Raw genomic sequence first — 26,955 nt, 5'->3', positions numbered from 1 at the left:
TTGTCTTCACAAATATTACAAATGGTAGAAGCTTATATGATAGGCAGTCGAGACATAGTTTTATGTTGAATCCTGTGGCACATGTATAGCTAATTATGTCTTTCAACTGCTTATAACAGTTTATAGTTTAAGGTAGTATATGCGAATATAGCATTTGAGTTTTTCCAAGAATCTGGTCACCTTCAAAGTTGTATGGTATTTGCAAATCTAGACCTAAATATATCATTAGCTAAGTTAAGAGAGACCAAAAGGGAGGAGTATGTAGAGATTTAGATCTTCCTTAGCAGAGTTCTCTAAGGACATTGGTTTTGTTTAGTTCATGAAAGTTGTATTAGTACAGAATTCATATTTCTAAATTATATGAGATGAAAGGGAAGAATATTTGAGCTCTTTACATAAAGAGGATTAATATGAAGTAAACTTTCTTTTGAACAATGAAAACTAAATTACTGCTATTACAGACTCCATATAATTGCATAAATCATAGCCATGCCTGAATATGTGGAGTCCAGTAGTTAAAAAAAAAAATCATTCTACTCTAAGAAAAAAGTCATATTACATCTGATAGGCATCTGGCATTTCAAATAAATTATTTGGGCCCAATATGCATCCTTTTTCTACTCATTTCACTTCACAGTTTCAGATTCACTGTTTACACTTATTCTCCTTACCCAATTTCTTTAACGCTGCAACTTGAATTAGACATAATAGTGGCCAGCCCATCCTATACCATATTCTGCACTGAAATTCACTGGTTCTGCTGCCAGTGGCAAGTCTGCAACTGACAAGAGAAGCTGGTAATTCAGGTGGTTCTATGGCACTATCACATCTGGCTGACAATGAAAAGCCAGTTGTCTGGAAAATGTAATTTGAAAAATATGTAAATATAGATGTCCTGGTGGCTAAAAGAGTTGAATGAGTCCTGGTACCAGTGGGCCAGAAGGTCCCTCTCCTACCTGGAAAGCAGAGTGGTGAGGAGGAAGTGACGAATGTGTGCAGCAGAAGTGGAATTCTCAGCTCATTCAGAGCAGTTCTCACTTTTTGGTGCCCTTTAAATTAAGGGCAAGAGGGGACAACCTAAGCCATGGCGTTTTTAAAAAGCATTGCTTGAATATGATGGTGAAGAACCAAAATATTGTCCCAGAGTAATTTGAAATACACATATATAATGTATATAATATACATAATATAACAAGACATTGTGTAACACACATACAGAACAGTGCATAATCTTAAGCATGTGATGAATTTTCACAATGAACACATCTGTGTACCAGCACCCAGATCAAGAAACAGAGCATCCCAGAGGCCTCCCTCACATCCTTCCAGTCATTACCCGACCCCCCCGACTCGAGGGTGACTACTGAACTGCCTTGTAATAGCATAGATTAATGTTACCTGTTTTTATGTTTTCATGTCTAGTTTCTTTTGCTCAACATCATGTTTTGTGAGATTCATCCATATTGTTGCTAGAATTACTAGTTGTTTCTTAATTTCCTAGTCCACGTTTATTGTAATATTTTGGTACTTTAAAGCATTCACATATACCCATAAAATATAATTATTAGGAATGTAATTATTAGGATGAACACAAGCTCATTGAACTTTAAACAAAGCTTAGTCAGACCTGATATTGCATAGAAATTTTTGAAAGCTAGTATACATCATGTAGGCATTTCCTATGTTTTAGTGGAAGGCTTGTGCCAAATTGAATCTTTTTCTCTGGGGCTAGGCTTTATACAGTTTGAAGCTTCAGGTGAATTCCATTCACTGCTTCCATGATGATAAGGACTCGCCTTGCCTATAGGTGATAGAACTTGAGCAATCTTAGGTCTTTGTAGAATTTATTGAAAAGCAACTCCAAAAGGGGAAGGGATGCTTAAATGACCCCCGGACACATTCTCTGTCTCTAACCTGGACTTTTCTCTGCTTGTTGACTTGACTCTGAAGGCCAGATTTCTCCATACAGTGAAACACAGGGCCACCAGCGGCTTCTCAATTTTATAACCTGTAAATTCTACTGTGAGAGAGGGACTGACATTATTTTTTCAGTTATACTTCAGAAAAATCCCAAGTAGATACTTTTGACCTGTCAGCTGTGGCAGGGGCAGAAAATGAGATAGTATGACTGGTCTTGCTTAGACCTGTCCTTGGCCAGTCGATTGTGTTGAGCCATAGGTCTTCCTAGAATCACATGGTGAAAAGAGGGTGCTGTTCCTGGAAGGGTGTTGCTGGGCAGACCAAATCTGGACATCTACACCACCCTGCTGTAAACTCTGAAGGTTAGGGAAAGTCATGAAAGATCATTTAATCAAAGCTACTTAGACTTCTGAAAGAAATTCTACTGACTGGTGGCTAGACCACAGACAGTGATTATAATTAGGACCCCTGAAATTTTGGGAGCTCTAGTCTATACCAATTCTGAACCATTTCCGTTTGGTACTTTCAAACTCATCGTTCCGTCTCATCCCCACTGTCTAAGTTAGCTAGATTCAAAAACGTTAGTCACTCTCTTCTCTTTTTTTTTTTTTTCCTTTTTATGCTGTACGCGGGCCTCTCACTGCTGTGGCCCCTCCCGCTGCGGAGCACAGGCTCCGGACGCGCAGGCTCAGCGGCCATGGCCCACGGGCCCAGCCGCTCCGCGGCATGTGGGATCCTCCCGGACCGGGGCACGAACCCACGTCCCCTGCATCGGCAGGCGGACTCCCAACCACTGCGCCACCAGGGAAGCCCAAGTCACTCTCTTCTATCAGAGTGGTTTTCAACCTTTTGTAAAGTAGGAGGATGATGCTTTTTAAATATAAAAAAAAAATTTAATCTCACACACAAACAATAGTACATATTTATGAATACATAAAAATGTAGAAGTATTACCAAAACACAAACTACAGGGATGCACACCGAATTCAGGATTGTGGTAGGCTTGGGCAAGGAGGATGGGGAATGGGGTTGGAAATACAGTAGAGGTTTCAACACTGTCTGTTGTGTTTTGTTACTTTTACTTCTAAAATAATTGTGGGGCAAATATGATAGAATGTTATGTGTGTGTGTGTCTATTAAAATTTTCCCCAATTTATAAAATAATTAACGTATAAATTAAAAGAATAATTGCTCCAGGTTTCGCCAACATTGATCACGTGGCACTTCTCCTCCGACAACATTAGGGGGCAACGTTGTGTAGTTATAGTTCACACAGGTTAGGAAGCCAGGCATTCTAGGCCCTGATTCCATTGTTTCCTGTCTGCTGACTTACTTCAGCTCCATGTGCTTCAGTTTCCTCATTTGTAAATTACTACAAAAATTACTTTTTATGTTATCAAAATTTTTACCTCACTTGCTGTGATGTTTTTAAAGTTAATATGTTCATCTCTTGGTATCTGTTGGCGATTGGCTCCAGGACCCTCCCAGGATATCAAAATCCCTAGATGCTCAAGTCCCTTGTATAAATTGTCATCATATTTGCATATAATCTATGCATATCCTCCTGTATACTTTAAATCATCCCCAAATTATTTAAAATACCTAATACAATGTAAATGCTGTGTAAATAGTTGCCAGCACAGCAAATTCAAGTTTTGCTTTTTGGAACTTTCTGGAATTTTTTTTTCCTGAATAGTTTTGGCCCATGGTTGGTTGAATTCACAGATTTGGAACCCACGAGTATGGAGGACTGACTGTACATGTAAAATGCTGACCAGCATTTGGCATATAGTAAGCACTCAATAAATATTAGTTATTATTTATTCATGTTATTAATAGGGACAGGAATGACTTCTAATCATGGTTATGTTTTGTTATTTTATTTTTAAAACTTCATCTCATTTCAACTTTATAAGATTTGTTTTTGTTGGGTTTTTGTGAAGTATAGTTGAGGTACAATGTTATATAAGTTGCAGGTGTACAATATAGTGATTCACGATTTTTAAAGGTTATACACCATTTATAATTATTATAAAATATTGGCTATATTCCCTGTGTTGTATAGTATATCCTTGTAGCTTATTTTATGCCTAATAGCTTGTACCTCTTAATCCCCTACCCCTATATTGCCCCTCTGCCCTTCTCTCACCCCACTGGTAACCACTCATTTGTCCTTCACATCTGTGGGTCTGTATAAGACAGATATTTTATCATAGGTGAGGAAGGTAAGAATCCAGGATGTTAAGTAACTTGACTAAACGTCAACAGCTACCAAATGATTGAGCTGGATTAGAACCAAGCTCTGGAGCTCCAAAGCCCCCATGCTTAACTTCTACATTTCATTACCACCAGCAATTTCATTCTTATCTTTCTTAAACAACTTGCAAAGAAATCAGAAAAAATGGTCTAAAACTCTTGAACTTAGGTAAATGATTTAGAATTGGGATGATAGGAAATTGTATGTAGGTAACCAAAGGAAATTTTTAAAATTTAGCATTTTTATATACCACATATTAGCGTATCTACTATATTCTAGAGACCATGCTAACGATTTACAGAAACTTTGTTACACTAAATTCTTATACCATTCTGCATGTAGTCATTCTGTTTCTTTTTTAGAAATGAGGAATCAGTCTCAGAGATATTATATAACTTCTGCAGGGTCAAACAACTACTAAATGGAATCAAGACTATGCCTGCCGTCACATTGTGTTTTTTTTTTTTTATTAAGCTGAACTAGCTTTCTCACATGATCAGTTATTGTTTGTAATTTAATTTTGATGTAGATATACGTATATTCAAGGTTTTTCATCTGGTCATTGTTATTTCCTCATAGTTTACAAAATTGAAGGCAAACAGCATGTAAAACATTTAATCAGGGTTGACTTTGTTCAGCTATGTGATATAAATCATTTTTGTAGTAATTCAGAGTATTATCTGTAGTAATCAGAGTAATTCAGAGTATAATAATTCAAAGTATAATCATTTTTGTAGTAATTCAGAGTATAATGACAAATTTTCTCAACTTGTTTTTTCCAAGGTGAAAAATATACCTTTGGATGGCCCTTTAAAATATAACAAATGTAAAAGCTAAGATTTGAAAATTATCCATTTCAACTTGGTAGATTTTGCACACGTTTAACAGTAAAACTATTACCATTTTGTTTCTTAGAGAATATGCTGGTATAGGGTGCTAACTTTATTTACAAGAAACAAAGATTTTCAGGGCCTTTTCCTATCCTGAAGAAAAATGCATTGGGTGTGTGTTTAGTCACTGCTATGTTTGTCTTAGTGTGAGATTTAGATTTTCCTGCTTTGAGTAGATCTAAAAACATTATCATGGTGCCTTTTTTTTTTGTAGTTCATCACTTTTAGTAGGTCTTATGCATTATTATAGAACAAAAACAATGTATATGTGTATATGATATATAGGTGGCAGTATCCTGATAGTGAAAGTGGTGTGTTTTCCCCTGACATGTTGTCATGGCTACCGAGTATCCAAGTGGTGTGATGGAAAGTGATCAAGTCTTCCTCTTTCACCAGGTGATCAGACTTTGAGAATTTGGGATGTGAAGACAACAGGAGTCAGAACTGTGGTTCCAGCACATCAGGCAGAAATTCTGAGTTGTGACTGGTGTAAATACAATGAGGTACCTTTGTCTGGTTCTATCCTGAGCTGCTGAGCCCTTCCTAATGTTGAAATGTTTTAGATTTTATTTTATCTTTGTTTATGTGGACTTTGATAGTGTTTATGGACCATTAAGTTAAATTCAGTCCCTTTCGTTTCTAATTGATGATTGTGAGTGACCTGCATTAGCATTAATTGGATTTAAGTGCACATAAAACAGGCTGAATAAGAAACAGAAATTCTCAAAAGTTCAATAGTGCAGCCTTACTTGTTTATTTGGGAAACTGCTTTACAACTTACGTAATTTTTTACTTTATTGCTCTTAACCCTGCCAGTTTGTATCATCTTTTGCTTTCATTTCTTGTTCATTTTGCTAGTGAGGCTGCTGAACTACTTGTAACTTGATTTTTAATTTGACAGTCCATCAGTTTTTAGAATTTTCTGTTTTCTCTTCCCTTATAAGCCTAACCAAGCTTCATGTTTCTGTAAGATAGCAGTGTCCATTTGTAACTTTTTGCAGAGCTTCAGCTAACTATATGAGCATATGAATTAGAAATAGAAATGGATTAAATATGTGTTGATATGCTGTTTAAATATGTTTATGTACCTGAAGTAGTCTGTTGACTATGACAAATAAGTATAACATATGCCTTATTTTTCCCACTTTTAAAGTAATCAGTGAAGGTTAAGAGAACATTGTATCAGCTGAGTTCTTTAAATAGAAAGAAATAAAATAGATTTAAAAAATATAGAACATATTCAAAATAATACTTGATTTTAATAAAATTTTCAGTGCTGATGACTACAGTTCAAATCTCTCTTGTGAATTTTCCAAATAGGAAAATGAAATTGTGGACTGTGTGTTATACTTTTAGGAATTCTAAAAAAGTTGCTGATATATACTTGAGAGTAGTTAAAAAATTTTTTTTTAAATCATTGCAGCTTTTTTTCAGATGAGCTTATATTGAAGCCGAAAATGTTCAGACAATGGATTACTGCCCTGGTTGATGTGGAATGGGGCTGAGTGTGGACGCAGCTCTTGGCCTCTTGAGCCATGAACTCTGGGTTCACCTAGGGTTCTAGGTAGCAGAATTTATAAAACCTGACTAGATAGGAGACTTACCACTTTCTGCATAAATTCTCAGATAGTGTTACATATTATATTAAGACATGGCCCATGAGAGTTGAGAGCAGTGATTGATTTAGAATTAGAAAAACATAAAAATTTAATTTATACTTTGCACTTTCAAATATTTGTAAATTAGCAGGCCTCTTGCCTTTTAATGCTTGGTAGAAACCTCAGAGGATGCTGAAAAGAAGGGTGGGCTCGTTTGTCAGGTATAATTTTAAAAATCTTATGTTCTTATTAATATTCCTAAAAGTAGATTGGGAAATCTACAATGCTGTTTGAGACTATGCCTTTTTCTGTTGTGTATAGTGTTCCATCATATGCCTAAAGCATATTGAGTTCCTTTTCTCTCAAGTCCTACTAATTTTTGCTTTTTGATGTATATTTTGACTCCTTTCTATAATGTTATATAACTTTTCAAGAATGACTCCTGGGATCAGATTAAATAAATACCAGAAAATAGACACTGTTTCTAGTAGGAAAGCTTGGGTACTGCTTAATTGCAAAGATGTCACACTTTACTTTTCTCTGAATTGTTTTCAGAATTTGCTGGTGACAGGGGCAGTTGATTGTAGTTTGAGAGGCTGGGACTTGAGGAATGTACGACAGCCAGTATTTGAACTTCTTGGTCACACCTATGCTATTAGGAGAGTGAAAGTAAGTTTTTATCTTTTCTTTTTATACATAGAACAAAAATATAAATATATTTAATGAAGTATATACAAAAGGTGTTTAGGGGCTGGGTTATTGATTCTTTTTTTATGCATGTTTTTGTTATCCAATGAATGATAATGAATATTGAAAACTAAAATTGGGTAAAATACTGGAATAATTATTGAATGAATTGTAATAATGTAGTCAAGCAGTACTTAGGATTAAATAAAAATGTTTTTCTCATTCTGTCATTCCCGTTCTACTATTCCTTTTAATATTTTTTAACTATAGTAATTTACTTTTAGTATTATATTCTTTACAATTTTTCATTCAGTGGGAAGATTTCTTTATTTTGTTGAAACTTGCACACAGAGAGAGTTAATTCTTTATTTTCCCTAACACGATTGTATATATGAATGTTCTCAGAAGTTTAGGGTAGATACAGTTTTCCACTTTCTAAACAGCAGAGGATGAGGTAACTTTTTTCTGCTGATCCCCTCAAATTTGTCAGGTATAAGGTGACTTAAGTTAGTTTCCCAGCTTTTATTTAGGTAAATTTTGCTAAGTCACTGTGGAAAACATCTTATTAAAGGACATTTCCCAATTTCATTCTTTGTTTTTTTACATTAAGGATAAAAAGGTACCTTTTTGATCTTTTCATTAAGATAATTATGTTATTCCTATTTTAAAAATTCTAAATTGTAGTTAATATTTTAAATTTTACTGGTTACAACTCAACATATGAGACACAGTGCCCTGATTTTTTTTATGGCACACAGGTTTTAGTAGTTAAAAAACATTTTCTATATATATTTCACAGTGCTTCTGAGAATGAAATAGGGTAATGTAGTGAAAGTATTTTGCAAACTATGAAGAACATTCAAATGTAATTATATTATGTGTATATAACTATTAAAGTACTGGTAAGAAAAACATGGAAGAAATAAAATTGCAATGGGCAGCCTGGTAAAACATGTTTATTACTAAATACTACTTGTCTTTAAATTTGCAGTTTTTGACCTTGATATCATTTTCATTAGATGTGATATACAAAGAACATAAAAATTATTTTAAAACTTTTAACATTTAAATGTTTATTTGATACTTGTGCTAATAGCAATCATAATATATATTCACAAAATTGGTTAAGTTAGATGAACTTTATTATAAATTTCATGGGAATGACCTTATGAAGTAGCATGTTATAATTACAGTTAACCTCAAAAAGGGTTTTTTGTGTTTTTTTTGTAGTTTTCACCATTTCATGCTTCCGTGTTGGCCTCTTGCTCCTATGATTTTACTGTAAGGTACAGTGGCTTTTGATATGTTTCATTGTGAAATACGAAGTACCATTTGCCTCATTGCAGCTTTTCTGAAGGGTAATAAGTTATCTTACTAATATAAAAATAATCTGAGCTGAGCACATAAGAATATTTGCCACTGAGATTAATATTATTTTTTTCTGTTTTTATGGTCTGGCCACATATATGAGTAAATTCTTTAGTAATTAAAGGTTAGCTTGATTGCTCTGTTTAAAAGCCTTTTTTCCTGACAGTTGTTCCTCGTAATATCTTCCTATGCTATAAATTGAATAGCCAGTATCTTTTTTTTTTTTTTTTTTTTTTTTTTTGCGTTACGCGGGCCTCTCAATGCTGTGGCCTCTCCCGCCGCGGAGCACAGGCTCCGGACGCGCAGGCCCAGCGGCCATGGCTCACGGGCCCAGCCGCTCCGCGGCATGTGGGATCTTCCCGGACCGGGGCACGAACCCGCGTCCCCTGCATTGGCAGGCGGACTCTCAACCACTGCGCCACCAGGGAAGCCCTAGCCAGTATCTTTTAAATTAAAATTTTAAAAATTACGAAGTTTTATTTCTTCAGTCTAATTATGTGAATCTTAAGGCTAAGATTGTTATATATGAAAAAAATCAGCATGAGTGTATGTATGTTTGTGAATATATATATATGACTGTGTATGTATGTGTATGCACATGTGTATCTATGTATTAATATGTGTATGTGTATCTCTAATCATACCCCCAGTTCTGATCCCACACCACACAGGGTTCATTCTACTTTTTCTCCTTTTCCAGATTTAAAACTCCTGATTCTTATTATTCACAATTTATTTACCTATTTGCTACCCTAGAATTCTCAGAAAGTAGTTTAGAAATCACTGTATATCAGTTCATAGAGATCTTTTTCACTCTGTGTAATACTTCATTATGTAGACGTACTATAGTTTATTCAACTAGTCTCCTACATATGGGCATTTAGGTCGTTACAAATATTTTATAAATAAACAGTGCCACAATGAATAATAACCTTGTAAGTACATACATTCACATCACTAGAAAATTAGCTTCAGAATATATTCCCAGATGTGCGATTGCTGGATTAAAAGCTAAACATATACATATATATAGTTTTGTTAGATATTACCAAATTCCCGTCCATAAGGAATATACCAGTTTCCATTCCAAGCAGCAGTGTTTGAGACTCCCTGTTTCTCTACCATCTAAAGATCGTTGATTCTTTTTTTTTAATTAATTAATTAATTAATTAATTTTATGTTTGGCTGTGTTGGGTCTTCGTTGCTGCGCGTGGGCTTTCTTTTAGTTGTGGCAAGCGGGGGCTACTCTTCGTTGTGGTGCATGGGCTTCTCATTGTGGTGGCTTCTCTTGTTGCGGAGCACGGGCTTTTGCCACGCAGACTTCAGTAGTTGTGGCATGTGGGCTCTAGAGCTCAGGCTCAGTAGTTGTGGCGCACGGGCTTAGTTGCTCTGCGGCATGTGGGATCTTCCCAAAGCAGGGCTCAAAGCCGTGACCCCTGCATTGTCAGGCAGATTCTTAACCATTGTGCCACCAGAGAAGCCCCAAGATCATTGATTCTTTAGGGGTTTCCAAGTTTGTGATCATATCATCTATAAATATAGTTTTACATCTTCAATTCCAATTCTGATGCCCCTAATTGATTTATCTAATTGCATTGACAGATACCTATATTACAGTGTTAAATAGTGTTATAGAGGATGTCTTAATTCTTGTATTAGTAAAAATGCCTCTAGTGTTTCCTTGTTAAAAGTAAGATACTGACTTTAAGACAAAGTGTATATATTTATTTATCATGCTAAGAAAGTATGCATCAACTCCAGTTTTCTTGAGTTTTTTTTTTTTTTTTGGAGTCAGGAATTGATCTTAAGTTTTGTTGAAGGCTTTTTCAGCATCTATGGAGATGATCATGATTTTTTTTTTGAGCTATTAATATAATGTATTATATTAATGGATTGAACAAACCTTGCATTCTTAGACTAAATCCCTCTTGTTCTTTGTGTATCGTTATCTTACTGTGGTGTTGGATTTTGTCTGCTAATATTTTATTTAGAGCTTTTACATCAATATTTGAAGGTGATATTGACCTATATGTGTATGTGTACCTCTAATCATACCCCTCATTCTGATCCCACACCACACAGGGTTCATATAGGGGTTTTTTTCTGTTTCTTTTTTTAAATTTTTGGTTTGTGTATCAATGTTTTAATTGCTTCATAAAAAAGAATTAAGAAGTTTTTCTACATTTTCTAAGCTCTGGAACAGTTTGTGCAACACGGAGGGTATTGGGTTTTTGAAGCATTGGTAGATTTTCCCCGTGAAACCATCCGGGCATGGCTCTTTTTGTGGAGTACTTCTTGATAACTTTCTTTATTTCTTCTATGGAAATTTGTCTGTTTAAACTTTCTGTCTCTAACGGGAGTTTAGGAAATTATCCTTTGCTTATAGGTTTTCACATTTATTTATACGGATGTCTGTAGAGTCATGACTTTTTAATTTCTTCTGATTCAATGGTAATTTCACTATTGTCATTTCTGATTTTGTATATATGTGATTCCTACTTTAAGTTATCTAATGGCATGTTTATTTTGTTATTTTTTCTTCAGCATACAAGATTTTGATTTATGAATGAGAACCACTGTTTTTCTATTCAGTACCTCATTAATTACTGCTTTTATCTTTATTTCCTTCTTGATACTTTCTTTTGGCTTACTTTCTTTTTCCAACTTTTGATCTGGGAATTTACTTATTTTTATTGTTTCATTTTGTTAATAAAGTGTTTAAGGCTATGAATTTTCTTCTAGTTTTCATTTCAATTGTAACTCTTAAATTCTGATATATAATTTTTTTCATTATCATTAAAAAAATGTGTAACTTCTATTTGTATTTCATCTTTCTCCCAAAAGTTGTTTAGTAGGAAGTTATTTAATTTCCATATGAAAGTGCCTTTTAATTTTTGAAAATTTGTTGATAATTTCTACTTTTATTGTGATCAGAGAACACTGTTATTAGTCATTCTGTTTTATGGAATATGTTGATTTTTTTGTGGAGGAGAACCTAATAAATGATCAATTTTTGTGAATGTTACATATGCAATTGAGAAGAAAGTATATTGTCTATTATCACATTGTAAAGTTAAATATATAACCATAAGCCCTACTAATTGATTATGTTATTTGGATCTTCTGTATCCTTTCTTATTTTTGGTCCACTTAATCCATTTTGTACTGAGAATGGAATGTTAAAATCTCCTATTATCAGTGGGTTTCTATCTATGTCTCCCTGAATCTCTTCTAGTTTTGAGTTCATAAAGCCATATGCTGTATTATTTGGTGCATAGATATTTTCAACATACATTAGTGAACTGAGACTTTTAGCATCAAAGAGACTCTTTCTTTGACACAGCTAATTGCTTTTTAGTTTTAATTATGCTTTATCTCTTATTAGTATCATTGCCTCTGCTTTCATACTATTCCCATCTTCCAGGTATACCTTTTTCCATACTTTTAGTTTTTTTGAACCATGTTGTTTCTGGTATGTCTTTCATACGGAGCATATATTTGCGTTTTGCTTGGCAAGCTAAATCAAAAAATCTTTTTATTATAATATGCAAGTTTAACCTATTCATATTTCTTGATAAAAATATGTTTGATAGCAAGTCTGTCATATTATTTTATGTTATTATTATGTGTATTATGTTCTGTTCATTGTTTGTGTGGTGTATTTTTTTGTTGTGCTTTGGGGGTTTTTTTTGATCTTTTATCAAAAAATTTATATTTAGGTAAGTTTTTTTCTTTGTTTCAGTGGTTTCCTTTGGTCTTATAAATTTTGTAATGCTTTTATTCCCTTTGTTTTATTTAAACTTAAAAAAAAACCACCCCAAACAGTTCACTCACTTCTCCTTCTCCCCATCTGCTGCCTCTGGCAACCACCAATCTTCTGTTCTATCTGTGAACTTGTTTTCTGTTTTGTTTTGTTTTTGTTTTTTTCCATCCATGTTGTTGCAAATGACACAATTTCATTCTTTCGTTATGACTGAATAATATTCCATTGTATACATATGCCACAATTTCTTTATCCATTCGTCTGTTGATGGACACTTTGTTTCCATATTTTGACCATTGTAAATAGTGCTGCAAGGAACATGGGGATACATATATCTTTTTGTGTTAATGTTTTCTTCAGATAAATACCCAGAAGTGGAATTGTTGGGTCATATGGTATTCTATTTTAAGATTTTTGAGGAACTTCTGTACTGTTTTTCATAGTGGCCTCACCAATTTGCATTCCCACCAACAGTGCACAAGGGTTCCCTTTTTCTCCACATCTTCTCCAACACTTACTATTTCTTGTCATTTTTTTTTATCATTTTGATAACAGCCATTGTAGTTTTGATTTGCATTTCCCTAGATTAATGATGTTGAGCAACTTTTCATGTACCTGTTGGCCGTCTCTATGTCTCCTTTGGAAAAATGTCTGTTCTGATCTTCTGTCCATTATTAAAATTGGATAGTTTGGTTTTTTGCTATTGAGTTGTGTGAATTCTTTATATATTTTGAATATTAGCCCTTCATCAGATATATGATTTTTAAATATTTCCTCCCATTCAGTAGGTCACCTTTTCATTTTGTTGATGGTTTCCTTTACTGTGCCGAAGCTTTTCAGTTTGGTGTAGTCCTACCTGTTTCTTTTTACAATACCAGTACCATACTGTTTTAATTACCATAGCTTTGTAATATAGTTTGAAATCAGGGAGCATGATGCCTCCAGTTTTGTTCTTTCTCAAGATTACTTTGGCTATTCAGGGTCTTTTGTGGTTCCATACAAATTTTAGGATTGTTTGTTTTATTCTGTGAAAAATGCCATTGGAATGGCCATCAAACTCAATAGTAAAAAAGCTAAAAGTTTTTCCTCTAAAATCAGGAACAAGACAAAGGTGCCCACTCTTGCCACTTTTATTCAACATAATATTGGAAGTCCTAGTCAGAGCTATTAAACAAGAAAAAGAAATAAAAAGGCACCCAGATTGGAAAGGAAGAAGTAAAATTGTCATTATTTGCAGATGACATGATATTGTATCCAGAAAACCCTAAAGACTCCATAAAGAATGTTAGAACTAATAAATTCAGTAAAGTTGCAGGATACAAAATCAGTACACAAAAATCTGTTGTACTTCCATATACTAATAATGAACTATCAGAAAGAGAAATTAAGAAAATAACCCCACTTACAATTACATCAAAAAGAATTAAATACTTAGGAGTAAATTTAATATAGGAGGTAAAGTACCTGTTTATTGAAAACTACAAGAAATTAATGAAAGAATTTAAAGAAGACACAAAGAAATGGAGAGATATTCTGTGCTCATGGATTGGAAGAATTACTATTGTTAAATTGTCCATACAACCCAAAGCAATATACAGATTTAATGCTATCCTTATCATTAGTCCCTTGTTTTTCAAAAAATTTAACCATTTATTATCTGGTTTGTGAGTTTTTAATGGTATTTATTTTAACTCCTACTTACTGCATGTACAATAACCGATGAACTTATTTTACCTTCCTTTTTTTTACCCTCCCTTTTGCATCAAATTTTGAGTTGTTTTATTTATATTTTGTTAGAACATACCACATATAACATGTAATACCTACCATGTTATATATTATTCTTCCACTCTTGTTTCCAATTTTGTTTTCATCTTAGGTACATAACTAAATATATTAAATGCTCATCATCAATCTTTTTGCTAAAATTTCCTCATCATGTTTTAGTTTGATGAAGTTTATATTCTAGTAAATTCCTCAAGAAGGGCTCGTGTGTACAGACTTCTCAGGAGCTCTCGCATATTTAAAATTATTTCTCTGTAGTCTCGATGCTTGAAGGATAGCTTAGCTGAACATGAACTCCTTGATTTACATTTCTTTCCTATAGGGACTCCAATTAAACATAAATTGAATCTCTCTTACTTGTCTTCTATATCAGATGCTTTCTCTCTGATACGTTTTTAGTCTCATTTTCATTCCTTAGTTATTTTTCTCCTGTCTTTGATGTCCTTATATTTTTGTGTAAATTTATTCTTTGAGCACCATGTAATTTTGTCTTCATTTCTGATATGAATTTGCCTTTTTTCTTCTATTTCTTTCTTGTGTCCAGTTAGCTCTATTTCACTTTTTCCTCTTTTTGTCCACTTCTTTTCTTTGTTTTTGAATTCTTGATTGTAAGGGGAAAGCTCTATACTTCCGACACCAGATGTATGTGGAGTTTTCCCACACCAAGAAATTCTCTAATTCTCAGCAGACACCAATGGTGTGTCCTACAAAGTTAACTCAATTCTAATTCTATCTACCTGGAGATAACATCAGATCCCACAGATTCAGAACTCAGTTCCACTAGACTGCCCTTACTTCAGATGCAAATTGCAAGCCTAGATTGTCACCTGTACTTCTGACTGACTAGCTGTAAATTGGGATTCCCAAGACCCCCTCCTCAGGTTTTGTAATTTGCTAGAATAGCTCACAAAGCTCAGGGAAACGTTCACTATGTGTACTAGTTTATTGTAAAAGATATTGTAAAGGATAAAAGTGAACAGCCAGATGAAGAGGTACAGAGGGTGAGGTCTGGAAGAGCCCTGAGTGCAGGAGCTTCTGTCTGTATGGAATTGGAGTGCCCCACCCTGCCAGCACATGGGTAAGTTCACCAACCTTGAAGCTCATCAAACCTTGTTCAAGAGTTTTTATAGAGCTCAATTTCCAGCCCTCCCTCTTCTCTGGGAGTTCAGTGGATGGAGCTGAAAATTCCAGCCCTCTAAACACATGAGACTATGTAAGGACTCCATCCTAAGTCACCTCATTAGCATAAACTCAGGTGTGTTCCAGAGGGACTCCTTATGAATAACAGAAGACATTCCTATCATTCAGGAACTTCCAGGGGTTTTAGGAGCTCTGTGCCAGGAACTGCGGACCAAGATCAAATATATTTCTTATTATACCATACTGATCTAGGTCAATTATTTTTCCTTCCTGTCCCCAGATGCTTGTTTAGAGATATTAATTCCGTTTAGAATGTTATATTACAGTTTTTCTTACACTTTGCTATTTATTTTTTTGAGGTGGTCTTTTGTCAGGTGAAATGTTTGAGTTTATGGTATCCATTTTATTTTTATGTTTTTTTAAAAATAGATTAAGACTTTATGTGTTTCTGCATATCCATGTACAGGATTGATGGTTTGGGATTGGTACGTTTCCTTCCTTTTAATCCTCTTTTCCCTTTAAACTATTAACTTCCTAAAATAACTCCTTGTGTCCTATATACTTTAAAATCTGTACTCTACTCTATGCTAGGCTTTTTTCACTATTTTCACTCATAGGATGGTGGTGGCTCTAAATCAGTTTTAAACCTTATCCTAGCTCTTCTCTGTTCTATTCAGTTTTTCCTAAATTGCCCTTGCTGTCCAATAAAGCTTGGATCTGGAACATGGGAGAATGCACATTGGGATTCTGGGGGATTTTTTTGTTTTGTTTTGTTTTTTTACGTGTAATTACAAGTTTGGATATGTTGAAGCCTGAGTTTTATGTAGTTTTATTTGTTCTTTTTGCTGTTCTGCATTGGTTTTTGTGAGGATACACTAAGAGGTTTGGATGTACATGACCTCATTGCTTCGAAGTACCCAGAATTCCTCTCCCCTTTACTTCTGAGTCAGTATTTGATATGGCAGAAGCTATGTAACTTTGTTAGTGTAGAATAACAATAAATTACAACAATGCCTTGGGAGAAATTACATGCTCTAACTTGGTTTTTTTGACTGATCCAATACAAGCAGGCAGACAAACTGGGAAGTATAATCACACTGTCTTCCAGCTCTCAATTAAAAGGGTACCATAACAAGTTTTATTCTTTAATAGTCTGTATAAAATAGTATGGAGTGGTTATAGAATTTTTAGCATGGGAGCCAAAAAATGGCAACCTGGCAGACAGGAAGAAAACTTATCAGTTGTTCACCACCCACCCCAATCTTTTCCAAAGTGCATCTCTGGAGCTAGATCATTGGCTGGAGGTTAGGGCTGTAAATATGGCTTTGAAGACCATTAACTTACTGGTGGTTTGGTCCATAGGAATGCATCAATCAAAGAGCGATAAGTTTAGAGAAAGAAAAGCAAAAAAACAAAAACAAAACAATACAAAAAAACTGTCTTCAGGAGGGAATTAATGTTGGAAGGAAGAAGGGAACAGCCCACCCAAAACAGGAGGAGATCCCAGAACATGCAGTATGTCAGAGAAACTGCTGGCGAGGATATCAACCAGATGTGGATGGCCAGTAATGTGAGACCCTCCAGGTAGGCTGAGCAAGATGAAGAGTGAACTTGTAACTTTTTTTTTTTTTTTTTTTCTGTACGCGGGCCTCTCACTGTTGTGGCTCCGGTCGCGCAGGCTCAGCGGCCATGGTTCACGGGCCCAGCCGCTCTGCGGCACGTGGGATCTTCCCGGACCGGAGCTACGAACCCTTGTCCCCTGCATCGGCAGGAGGACTCTCAACCACTGTGCCACCAGGGAAGCCCCAAGAGTGAACTTGTAATCTTCTCTCTTACATAGTGTCACCTGTGGGCTCAAAAGGGATTTCCGAGTATAGAATGTAGTTCTCGGATTTCAAAGTCTTTTCTGGTGTTTAAAGCTGATTGCAAAAGTCTTGACAACTGAGGTGGGAGCATTAACCTTTTGACATTTTAAATCCATTTCACTGTTCTGTTTCTAATTAAAGGGGAAAACCTAGTGACTACTTATTCTTTCTTTTCAGGATTGTCATTATGATCTTAATCCTACTGACCACTCCCTGTTTTATCTATATACTTAAGTATCCTAAAACACCCAGCTGGGAAATGCCTTACCTTTGTTGATGTAGGTTTAACTCGGGAATATGTTAAAACTGGGCTTTTGAATGCAAACTGCAGTACTCTAAAATCTTGTAGGTACCTAACTATGCTCAGAAATCATTACAGTTTTTGGCTCAGCGTCTTAATATTCCCTCCACTTTTTATTGAAGTATAGTTGATTTATAATATTATATTAGTTTCAGGTGTACAACATAGTGATTCAGTATTTTTATAGATTTTTTTTCTCTCCACTTTTAAAAATTAGGCTTTGATTCTTTCCTGAATTCTGAGCAAGACTGGAGATTGGGGGATAGATGTTTAGTGCTTCTGGGGAGAGAGAGATGGCTTAGGTCATGGTTCTGTGACATACTACAAGATCAAAACCATTACAGCTAGATTTGTAAGCATTTGGAAAAATTGAGATGATAATTAGGTAATATGAGATCTTAAACATAGTTGAAAAAGACTTCAAATAGGCAATTTTTCTATATAACTTAGAGTTCAGGTTTCTTTACTATGTAAAATGGAATTAGTAATATCCTCATAAGCTTGCAAGGTGATTATAAGAACTGCATAAGAGAACATACTTGAAAATACTGTGCTAATTCTTTATCTCGGTTTCCAACCTTTGCTTCTCTTCTCAGGCCACCCCCCACCAACCCTATTCCCTGCACTTTCAACAAACAACCATATCTCTCTTTAAAAAAATTACTGTAGGATGCAAGCACAGATTATCTATTTTCACTGCAAGCCTGTAAACTTATTTAAATCTCTACCTATCCGTTCCTCCTCTGCTATTTAGAAGTCTTGCACGAGTGCTCTTAACCCCATACACTTCTGTGTCCTTCAGCACTTTGTTCCATTAAATTACCTATTCTCTCTGTTATATCCTCAGTCTCCAACTCTCTACTGACTTTCTCCTCAGCCTGTAACTTCTTCCTTTATCCTGTATTTTCCTTTAAGTTTTCTTTCCTTCTTAGCCAAGCTTTTAGTGTCGCCTTAAGCTCCATTCACCAAGGCCATAAAAGCTCTGCAGTCCTAGGGTGCTCTGCTTGGAGGTCTTACCCTATATCATTTGAATCTGTAAAACGGATCCACATCACTGATTAAACAGGGCTAATTATCTTGAAAAGATTTTTAGACTTTGGCTTTTGAAGTCATTTGGCAGTGAGTGGCTCACTTATGATTGATTATGATTTCTTGGCAATTATTATGCTTACTTAGGAATTTTTGTGAAGTGAAAAACTCTAACTTAAAAATTGTCTTCAAATGGAATGAAATGTTTAATATAAAACTTAGCAGTTAATAATATTAATTTATATACACTTAATTAAAAATTGATTTTAATTTTCAGCTCTTAGACATTTTTGTGGACCCTTGAAAGCATATAGTCCTAGGCACTTATGGCCATATGTCCATTTACTCCTAAGCCCACAGCTGGCTTTGGCCACACTTCTTTACTGAAATTGTTCTGGCAAAAGCCATCATTGACCTCAGTAATACCACATCCAGTCCACTTGTCAGGACCTGTCATACTGGACCTCGCTGCTGTATTTCAAATTGTTGATCACACCTTCCTTCTTGAAACTCCTTATCCCAGGGATTCCATGTTCTTCTTCTTTTTTCTCATCCTCCCTGACCCTTCCTTTTTGTACTTCATCATGGAATCTTTCTCTCCCCCTTAAACTTGGCAGACTCTGGCTTAGTACTTTTTTACTTGTCCATTCTAAGTGATAATGCCCACCCCTCTTTTCCAGCTCTGGCCTCTGCTGAGAGCTTCAGGTGCAGTTATTCAGCTCTATGCTGGATTCAGGTACCTAGTGTCCAAACAAGCATCTCACTCTGAGCTCTTTATTTCTTCCCTTCCTTCCCTCTGCAAGGCTTGCTTATTTATCTACGTTATTTGTCTCAGTTAATGAGAACAGTATCTCTAGTCAAGTCTGAAACCTGTTCTCCTTTTCTCCTACAAAATTGGTAAACATTTTCCCAATATGAAGTGGAGTAAGAAAACTTAAACCAAATTGCTTCACTGGCAGTATATAGAAGCGACATCATTTTACTTCCAGAAATAGGATTTTAATTTTAACATACTTTATAGCTACTATTACTGTTCCACCTTCATACTAAATGTAACTGGGGCTACTAATCATATATTCCAATGTAGTATTATCAAAGACTTTCTTATGCAAAGGGAAATGAATAGAGAAAAGAAAGCAAAATGATTTGAAAAACTTTAATTTTTGAATGTATGTGTGTATGTATGCATATTTGTACCTCTCATCACATGTTGAAAATATGACTTTTAATTGTACTAATGCCTTGTGTGAGTTTAGTCTCTCATTACTTTTGTGTGGTGACCACTCATTAGAAAGGTCAGAAAAGGTGCATTTTGGGTAGATTTTTACACCATGTGATATGAGTTAAATTTATCCTCTGAAGAATTTTAAATCTCAGTGGATTGATGATATTTTTAGTGGCAGAAAAATTATTTTAAAACAAAAATGATTTGAGACATAAGACCAACAGTAACCTGTTTAATTTTTAGCACTGATAATTATACAGCTATCACTCTAGATTCTGTATGGCTAGTTTTTGTAACGTAAACTCTTCAAATATAAGTTTTCATTTACTTGCTAATTTATATTTTGTTTATTTTTTTAAGCTTTTAAAATAGTTTATATGGTGGGCATTATATCAAAACCGACACTATGATGGATATTTTAGTTTTATAAATTGCAAGTTCCATATTTTTTTACATGGATCTATTATCATATCTAATAGGGAAAATCTTTAAGTCCTTTAGCTGTATAGTAGTTCATTCTGCTTCATCAAGTAAGTAATAAAGATCTAGAAAGTAATGTATACAACATATTTGAAATTATTTTGTATGGTTTAGGTTCAATAAAAATTCCAACCTTTTGGAAAAAAATACCAGAACTCTCTTCAGTTGATGGGCAATATATTCTGTAAAAATACACATTGGTTCTTTCTAAACTTCACTGAAGATAGTACTAAATTTAAAATATTTCAGAGTGGATTATTTCCATTCTTTTATGAATGTTATCATCATAGATTTTAGCACATTATCTTTCTTCCGATGTACTTTCCATTAGGTTACTGCTTCTTCTATCAAGCCGTGTTTGCTGTACCAGCCACACCTAAGTATGGTTTGAGTTCTAAATGCTAGTGTTTGATTTTGTACCGAGTAGATCATTTCATAAACACAGGCAGAAATCAACAAACCAGGTATATATGACAGCCAAACAAAAATAAAAGCTATAATTATGTTTCTTCATTAGGAAGAACATTTTGTCTCTTCCGTGTTGTAGCAAATATTTCTCAGATAAAGATATAGCTTTCATAAATTGCTAAAGCTAAAACGATTAGTTTAGCCTCAAACAGAGTAACACTCTTCTGTTTCATGATACTTTTATAAATATTCTAACCTTTAAAACATTTTAAAATCAGTGGTCTTTGGTAATAATAAACCAAATAGCAGGCTTTTTTTTTTAGACTTACAGATTTTTTTTGGCAAGAAAAATATGAAGTGAATTTTAATTCCAGTGTTTTCAAACTGTACTCATCTACAGTTTGTATGATTTGAAACTCTTTGCCCATACCAGCAATTTTAATGTTTCCAACTCAACTGTTAAGCTCCTTTTTTGGATCTAAAATGATACAGCTGTACTCTGCTTTAAAATTCAGGCATATTTTACAGAATGGCTGTTATCTGTCAGCCATTGTGGTAGACAGTTTGGAATATCTTGCTGAGGAAATGATAAAAGCAAAGGCTTAAAGAGAAATAGAAGCACACAAAGGAACCCCGAGCATGTCAGTTGTGTTGACGTAGTGGGAGATATGTAGTCACAAAAATAGATGTGGGGTAATGAGAGATACATGTTGAAGGGACTAACTCTGGGTTGGCACATTCCCGGGTAACAGGAGTTAGGGCCACAGACTATGAAGCCAGACTGCCTTTAACTCTCTGTATAAGCTTGAACAAGTTATTTTAAAACTGTGTGGCTCAATGTCCTCATCTGCAAAATGGAGATAGCAATAGTACCTACTGCATTAAGATTACTGTGAGGATTAGGTGAGTTAATATACACAAATTCTGGCACATTGTAAATGCTATACAAGTGTTTGCTACTATAGTCATTATTATTATCGCCAGAATGGATGGTGACAGAAGAGCATCTCTGGGGTTGAGGCCCATTTCAGCTCTAGTCTTCAAGGGTAAGATAATTTTTATTTTACGACAACAAAACAGGCAGCCTCAACCTGGCCTTTTGTTGGCCCCTGCCTCCTTGGAGTTCAGTTTCTTAGTGACAGTGTGAAACTTTTTGTCAACATGTTCTCCAATACATAACTTTTACATTCATAGTTCTAGCTCTGAGTTCTAAAAATATAAATACAAGGTAAGAGTATTTTATCAATGCTTCTCTTGTGTGTAGACCTGATAATGACACCTTTTGAGTTTACTAACAATTTACTAACAATTTATTATGTTGTTTATTAATCAACATAAAACACAGTGAGGGCTGACCAGTGGTGTGCTGATAGATATTTAACAACCAGCTCTTTAGGTGGGTGGGGGGAGCCTGATGTGTAGTGTTTGAGATAGGAGTTCAGTGGTGTCAGTACCCCCACCAGGGCAGTATCAAGCTACCTGTGTGATATGATGTCAGTAAGCATGGGGTCGGGAAGAGATGTGTGCATCCAGCTCTCACAAGCCAGTATGAGCTGGCTCCAGCACTCTGCTGGGACTGGCCCTAGACCTAGATGCTTGCTATCTTTTTTTTTTTTTTTTTTTTTTGCAGTACGCAGGCCTCTCACTCTTGTGGCCCCTCCCGTTGCGGAGCACAGGCTCCGGATGCACAGGCTTAGTGGCCATGGCTTACGGGCCCAGCTGCTCCGCGGCATGTGGGATCTTCCCAGACCAGGGCATGAACATGTGTCCCCTGCATCGGCAGGCAGACTCTCAACCACTGCGCCACCAGGGAAGCCCATTGCTATCTTAATAATTATTGATTTTTTTAAAACTTCTGTAATTATATGTGCATATATCTACATTTTCATTGAAAAATGTCTAGAAAGGAAAGGTATACACCACGTAAACTTTACTTAAGCATTCTCTATCTCCTCTCCTTTCAGGGGCTTTCTGCCCCCTTGGCAGAATGTTTTTTCTCTTCAGGGCATCTTAGATTTCTAGAACTTTCACATTGTCTCCATGGGCTTCTAGAAGAACATTCTTACCCATTTATTTATATGGAGGTAAAAGGGCTTACGGCTTAACGTGTATGTTTTCCTAGTTACACTTACACTTTAAGTTACACCTTCAGTAATTCTTAGTGGGGACATATTTGATTTTGTGGCAATGGTGGAAGACAATACTGGTATTTGGTGGGCAGGGACCAGGCATAAGGTCCTGCAATGGCAATGATAGTCCCTACAGTTAGGAATTGGCTCCCCTTCCTCCAGTGTCAGAAGTGCCCCGATTGGATTGGATTTCAGGCAGTCGGAACACTGAGTGGGATAGGGCCAAGAGAAGATGAGTCTTTATTATGCTGAAAATCCTTCCACATCAATATCTGTTCTTACATTTAACTTCTTAGTTTTGGTTATCTGGGTCTAACTTATATTTTCACACAACACTGCTGTGGGGCGTGTGCTCGTTTTATCCAGAGGACAGTTGACTCAGAGAGAGAGAAAGACTGGCTGATGTCACATAGAGTCAACTTGAACCTAGATCTTCTATTTCCAGTCTTTTTATGTTACTTGATACCTGAAAACATCTTGTAAGCCTAGGGCTCATATTTCTGATCGAAATTGCTGAAAACAAGCAGAATCACTAAAAGACTCAAGTCATGTTGTCTGTAGTTTATTTTTAGATAGCTCAGCAGATAGTATTTTATATACGTATGTGTAGAGAGAGAAAGATAAAGCAAATGTGGCAAAATTTTAACAACTGGTAAATCTAGATGAAGGGTATATGGATGTTCAGTATATTACTCTTTGAATTTTTCTGTGTGTTGGTAATTCAAAATAAAAACATTTGAGAGAAAAATAAGCTGTATTTGCTCATGTAAAATAAGATGCTGAAAATGTTTCTTACTATCAATACCTTTAAGTTAATTATTAAATGTGATATTTAATTATAATCTTTAATTGTAAAATAAGATAAATAGCTTTATTATGTTGCATAAGTGTGAAAATGGCCTTTAGGTGGATTGTGGTAAATTTAGAAGCCTAACAAAGCAGCAGACAAAGAAATACCTTTTATCTTTGTCACATTTACTCTCGTGGGATTTGCCTTTATACAGTAAGTGTCTTTACTTTGGTGTGCATGATGGGCTTTTTTTGATCCTTATGATTATTAGCACAGAGATTTCCACTAGCAGATACTTCTTTTTCTTCCCCTTATCCATAAAAAAAGGTCAGCCAAAGTAAACAGATAGTATAGCTGAATATGTACTCTGTCTCACAAACCTTTCATTTCAACTTTACCTAGTCCCCCTTACTCACAAAAAAAGGTCAGTTAAAGTAAATAGTTAAGAAATGTGGCTGAATGTGAGCTCCTGTGCAGGCTTCAAATGATCATTTTACTTCATCTTTTAAGATAGTTGCTTTTAATTCCTCTACATTTGTTCTTCAAACCACAAGAAATTGTGTGGCTAATGATATGATACTAACTGTTAATATTTGTAGGAACTACGACTGTATTCTTAAAATGATCCAAGAGTTGTTTAATGTTCCATACCTTTCAGACATCTTAGATACAAATGTCTTTGTAACTCTATCACATTTTTTGCTTTGTAGCAAAGGTTCACTAAACTTCATCACTGATATTAAGAAAGCATCTTAATGTAGTTGTCTTTGGTTTCCTTTTTAATAGTGTGAATATTTGCATTCACACCTTTGTTTAATTCTTGCAAGGATATTTTAGTACCAAATATATTTTATGTTAATAAAGCATGTTGCCTGATTACAGGGTAGGACTTATCTGTTTCCTTGTTTTGTCCCTGGCATCCGGGGCATGGATGCACTAAATAATTGTTTATAAATATAAGTGAATTTAAATTATATGAAAATATATGATATCCTTTGGTCACTCTGATCTTAAAAGCCTGCAAAAGATTGTATTTAAATGAGGTTTTCACTTTATGTTTGAAGTAGTAAGTAATAAAACCAAATTTAAAACAGAAAGTCCTATTGAGATAAGAAAATGATATTTTTCAAGGAGAAAACTTGCTGTTCTCTTGTATTTAACTCAGTAATGGCTAGATTGCAAAATTTTACTGTTGAACAAAACTTGGAATCTTTTATTGGTATCCTGATTGTTAACTAAAGTTACAGAAAGATGTTTTATTTTTTTCTACAGTCAATTGTAATATGTACTTTACTGTTAAATCTCTTTAAGCTTTATATTCGTAATGCTTAAGATATTTGTAGGTATGAACCAGTAACTCCCAAGTCCGTTGATATGTCCCCAAAGATTTTTTCCATTTGACTTGTTTAAATTAGAAAATTCTTAAGGTAATTATTCTCATACTGGAAATATCTTTTGATGAAGTGAAACTTAACTTTGCTAGTTAAATGCCAGGTGAAAAATGAAAATAATTTCCTATAAAATGAAACAATACACATTAATTAGAAAAAATGTGTAAGACTTTGGATTTTAAATACTTTGATTGATAACTGCAGAATGTTTTTCAGAATTATTTAGTACTAACATTTTTCTTTAAGAATCACATCAAATCCATGTCTAATTCAAAACCTAATGCAAGCACATGAAGAAATAGATCTAAAAGGAGTGAGGACGCTGGTCAGAATGGCCATCATCAAAGAATCTACAAACAATAAATGCTGGAGAGGGTGTGGAGAAAAGGGAACCCTCTTGCACTGTTAGTGGGAATGTAAATTGATATAGCCACTATGGAGAACAGTATGGAGGTTCCTTAAAAAATTGAAAACAGAACTACCATATGACCCAGGAGTCCCACTACTGGGCATATACCCTGAGAAAACCATGATTCAAAAAGAGTCATGTACCACAATGTTTATTGCAGCACTATTTACAATAGTCAGGACATGGAAGCAACCTAAGTGTCCATCGACAGATGAATGGATAAAGAAGATGTGGCACATATATACAATGGAATAGTACTCAGCCATAAAAAGAAATGAATTTGAGTTATTTGTAGTGAGGTGGATGGACCTAGAGTCTGTCATACAGAGTGAAGTAAGCCAAAAAGAGAAAAACAAATACCGTATGCTAACACACATATATGGAATCTAAAAAAAAAAAAATGGTTCTGAAGAACCTAGGGGCAGGACAGGAATAAAGATGCAGTTGTAGAGAATGGACTTGAGGACACGGGGAGGGGGAAGGGTAAGCTGGGACGAAGGGAGAGAGTAGCACCGACATATATACACTACCAAATGTAAAATAGATAGACAGTGGGAAGCAGCCGCATAGCACAGGGAGATCAGCTCGGTGCTGTGTGACCATTTAGAGGGGTGGGATAGGGAGGGTGGGAGGGAGATGCAAGGGGGAGGGTATATGGGGATATATGTATACATATAGCAGATTCACTTTGTTATACAGCAGAAACTAACACAACATTGTAAAGCAATTATACTCCAATAAAGATGTTTAAAAAAAAAAAAGGCCACTCTGGGATACTGTATAAATAAAAAAATAAATAAGTAAATAAATAAAGGAGTGAGGAATGTTAAGCCTTAGCTTAATGCAGTAGGAGTCACCGCTTTGAACTCTGAATTGTGCTGATTAGTTCCAACAGAAATTTTATGGATTTTGTCAGTTAATTTGCATTATAATTTTAAAAGTGTGTTGTGCAGTTTCAAAAGGCAACTGAGTAGATTTTGTTGTATATATTTGTACAACATCTAATGTAAGTGTTGCTTTGCCTCATCTTCCATAGTAGGAAGTCAGAAGATAAAATCTGAAAATGAAAATAATCAGTGAATTCTGTGTGTGTATTATTTAGAAAATATGGACTAAAATATCAGAAGAAACAGCTGAACGAATTGAAAGTGATTGCCTTTGAGGTGAACTGCTCTTTGTCATGAACCTTGTAGAAGTAATGGACTCTAATCTGTGCAATTATGGTTTTTAAGAAAAAAGTTATAGAGCAGGGAACCTCACTGTTTTCCTCTCCTAGTGACTTGCATGCATAGTCAGTCTCTTTATTTAGATCAGTGGGGTACTACCTGTCAGCTCTTAGTCGTTTACTCTGTCCCCTGAGAACTCAGGGATAAATAATTCATCCTTGAGGGCTGTCCTGAAACCCCAGTGTAGAATGTGGGAATACTAAACGTTCTAAAACTGAATTCTTAGAGATTTGACCTAATAGAATGAACTATACGGAGAATAAAAAACAATTATTAATCTGTTTTCATCTTAAA

At 35.1% G+C, this 26,955-nt stretch overlaps 1 protein-coding gene across 2 annotated transcripts in view; it reads left to right on the top strand.

Moving 5' to 3' along the window:
- PEX7 (peroxisomal biogenesis factor 7) overlaps window positions 1-26,955 on the top strand; it is a 99,749-nt gene that overhangs the window by 27,411 nt on the left and 45,383 nt on the right. For both annotated transcript variants that reach the window (XR_004352582.1, XM_032651657.1), the window contains exons 6-8: window positions 5,464-5,570; window positions 7,221-7,334; window positions 8,583-8,638. Coding sequence is in view for 1 of the 2 variants with exons in the window: in XM_032651657.1 (XP_032507548.1) it covers window positions 5,464-5,570; window positions 7,221-7,334; window positions 8,583-8,638 (277 nt within the window). In the remaining variant the exon portion in view is untranslated. The remainder of the gene's footprint in view (window positions 1-5,463; window positions 5,571-7,220; window positions 7,335-8,582; window positions 8,639-26,955) is intronic.

The sequence above is a fragment of the Phocoena sinus genome, chromosome 12 (assembly GCF_008692025.1).
Source record: "Phocoena sinus isolate mPhoSin1 chromosome 12, mPhoSin1.pri, whole genome shotgun sequence".
Classification (NCBI taxonomy): domain Eukaryota; kingdom Metazoa; phylum Chordata; class Mammalia; order Artiodactyla; family Phocoenidae; genus Phocoena; species Phocoena sinus.
This window is presented reverse-complemented; position numbering and strand designations above follow the sequence as displayed.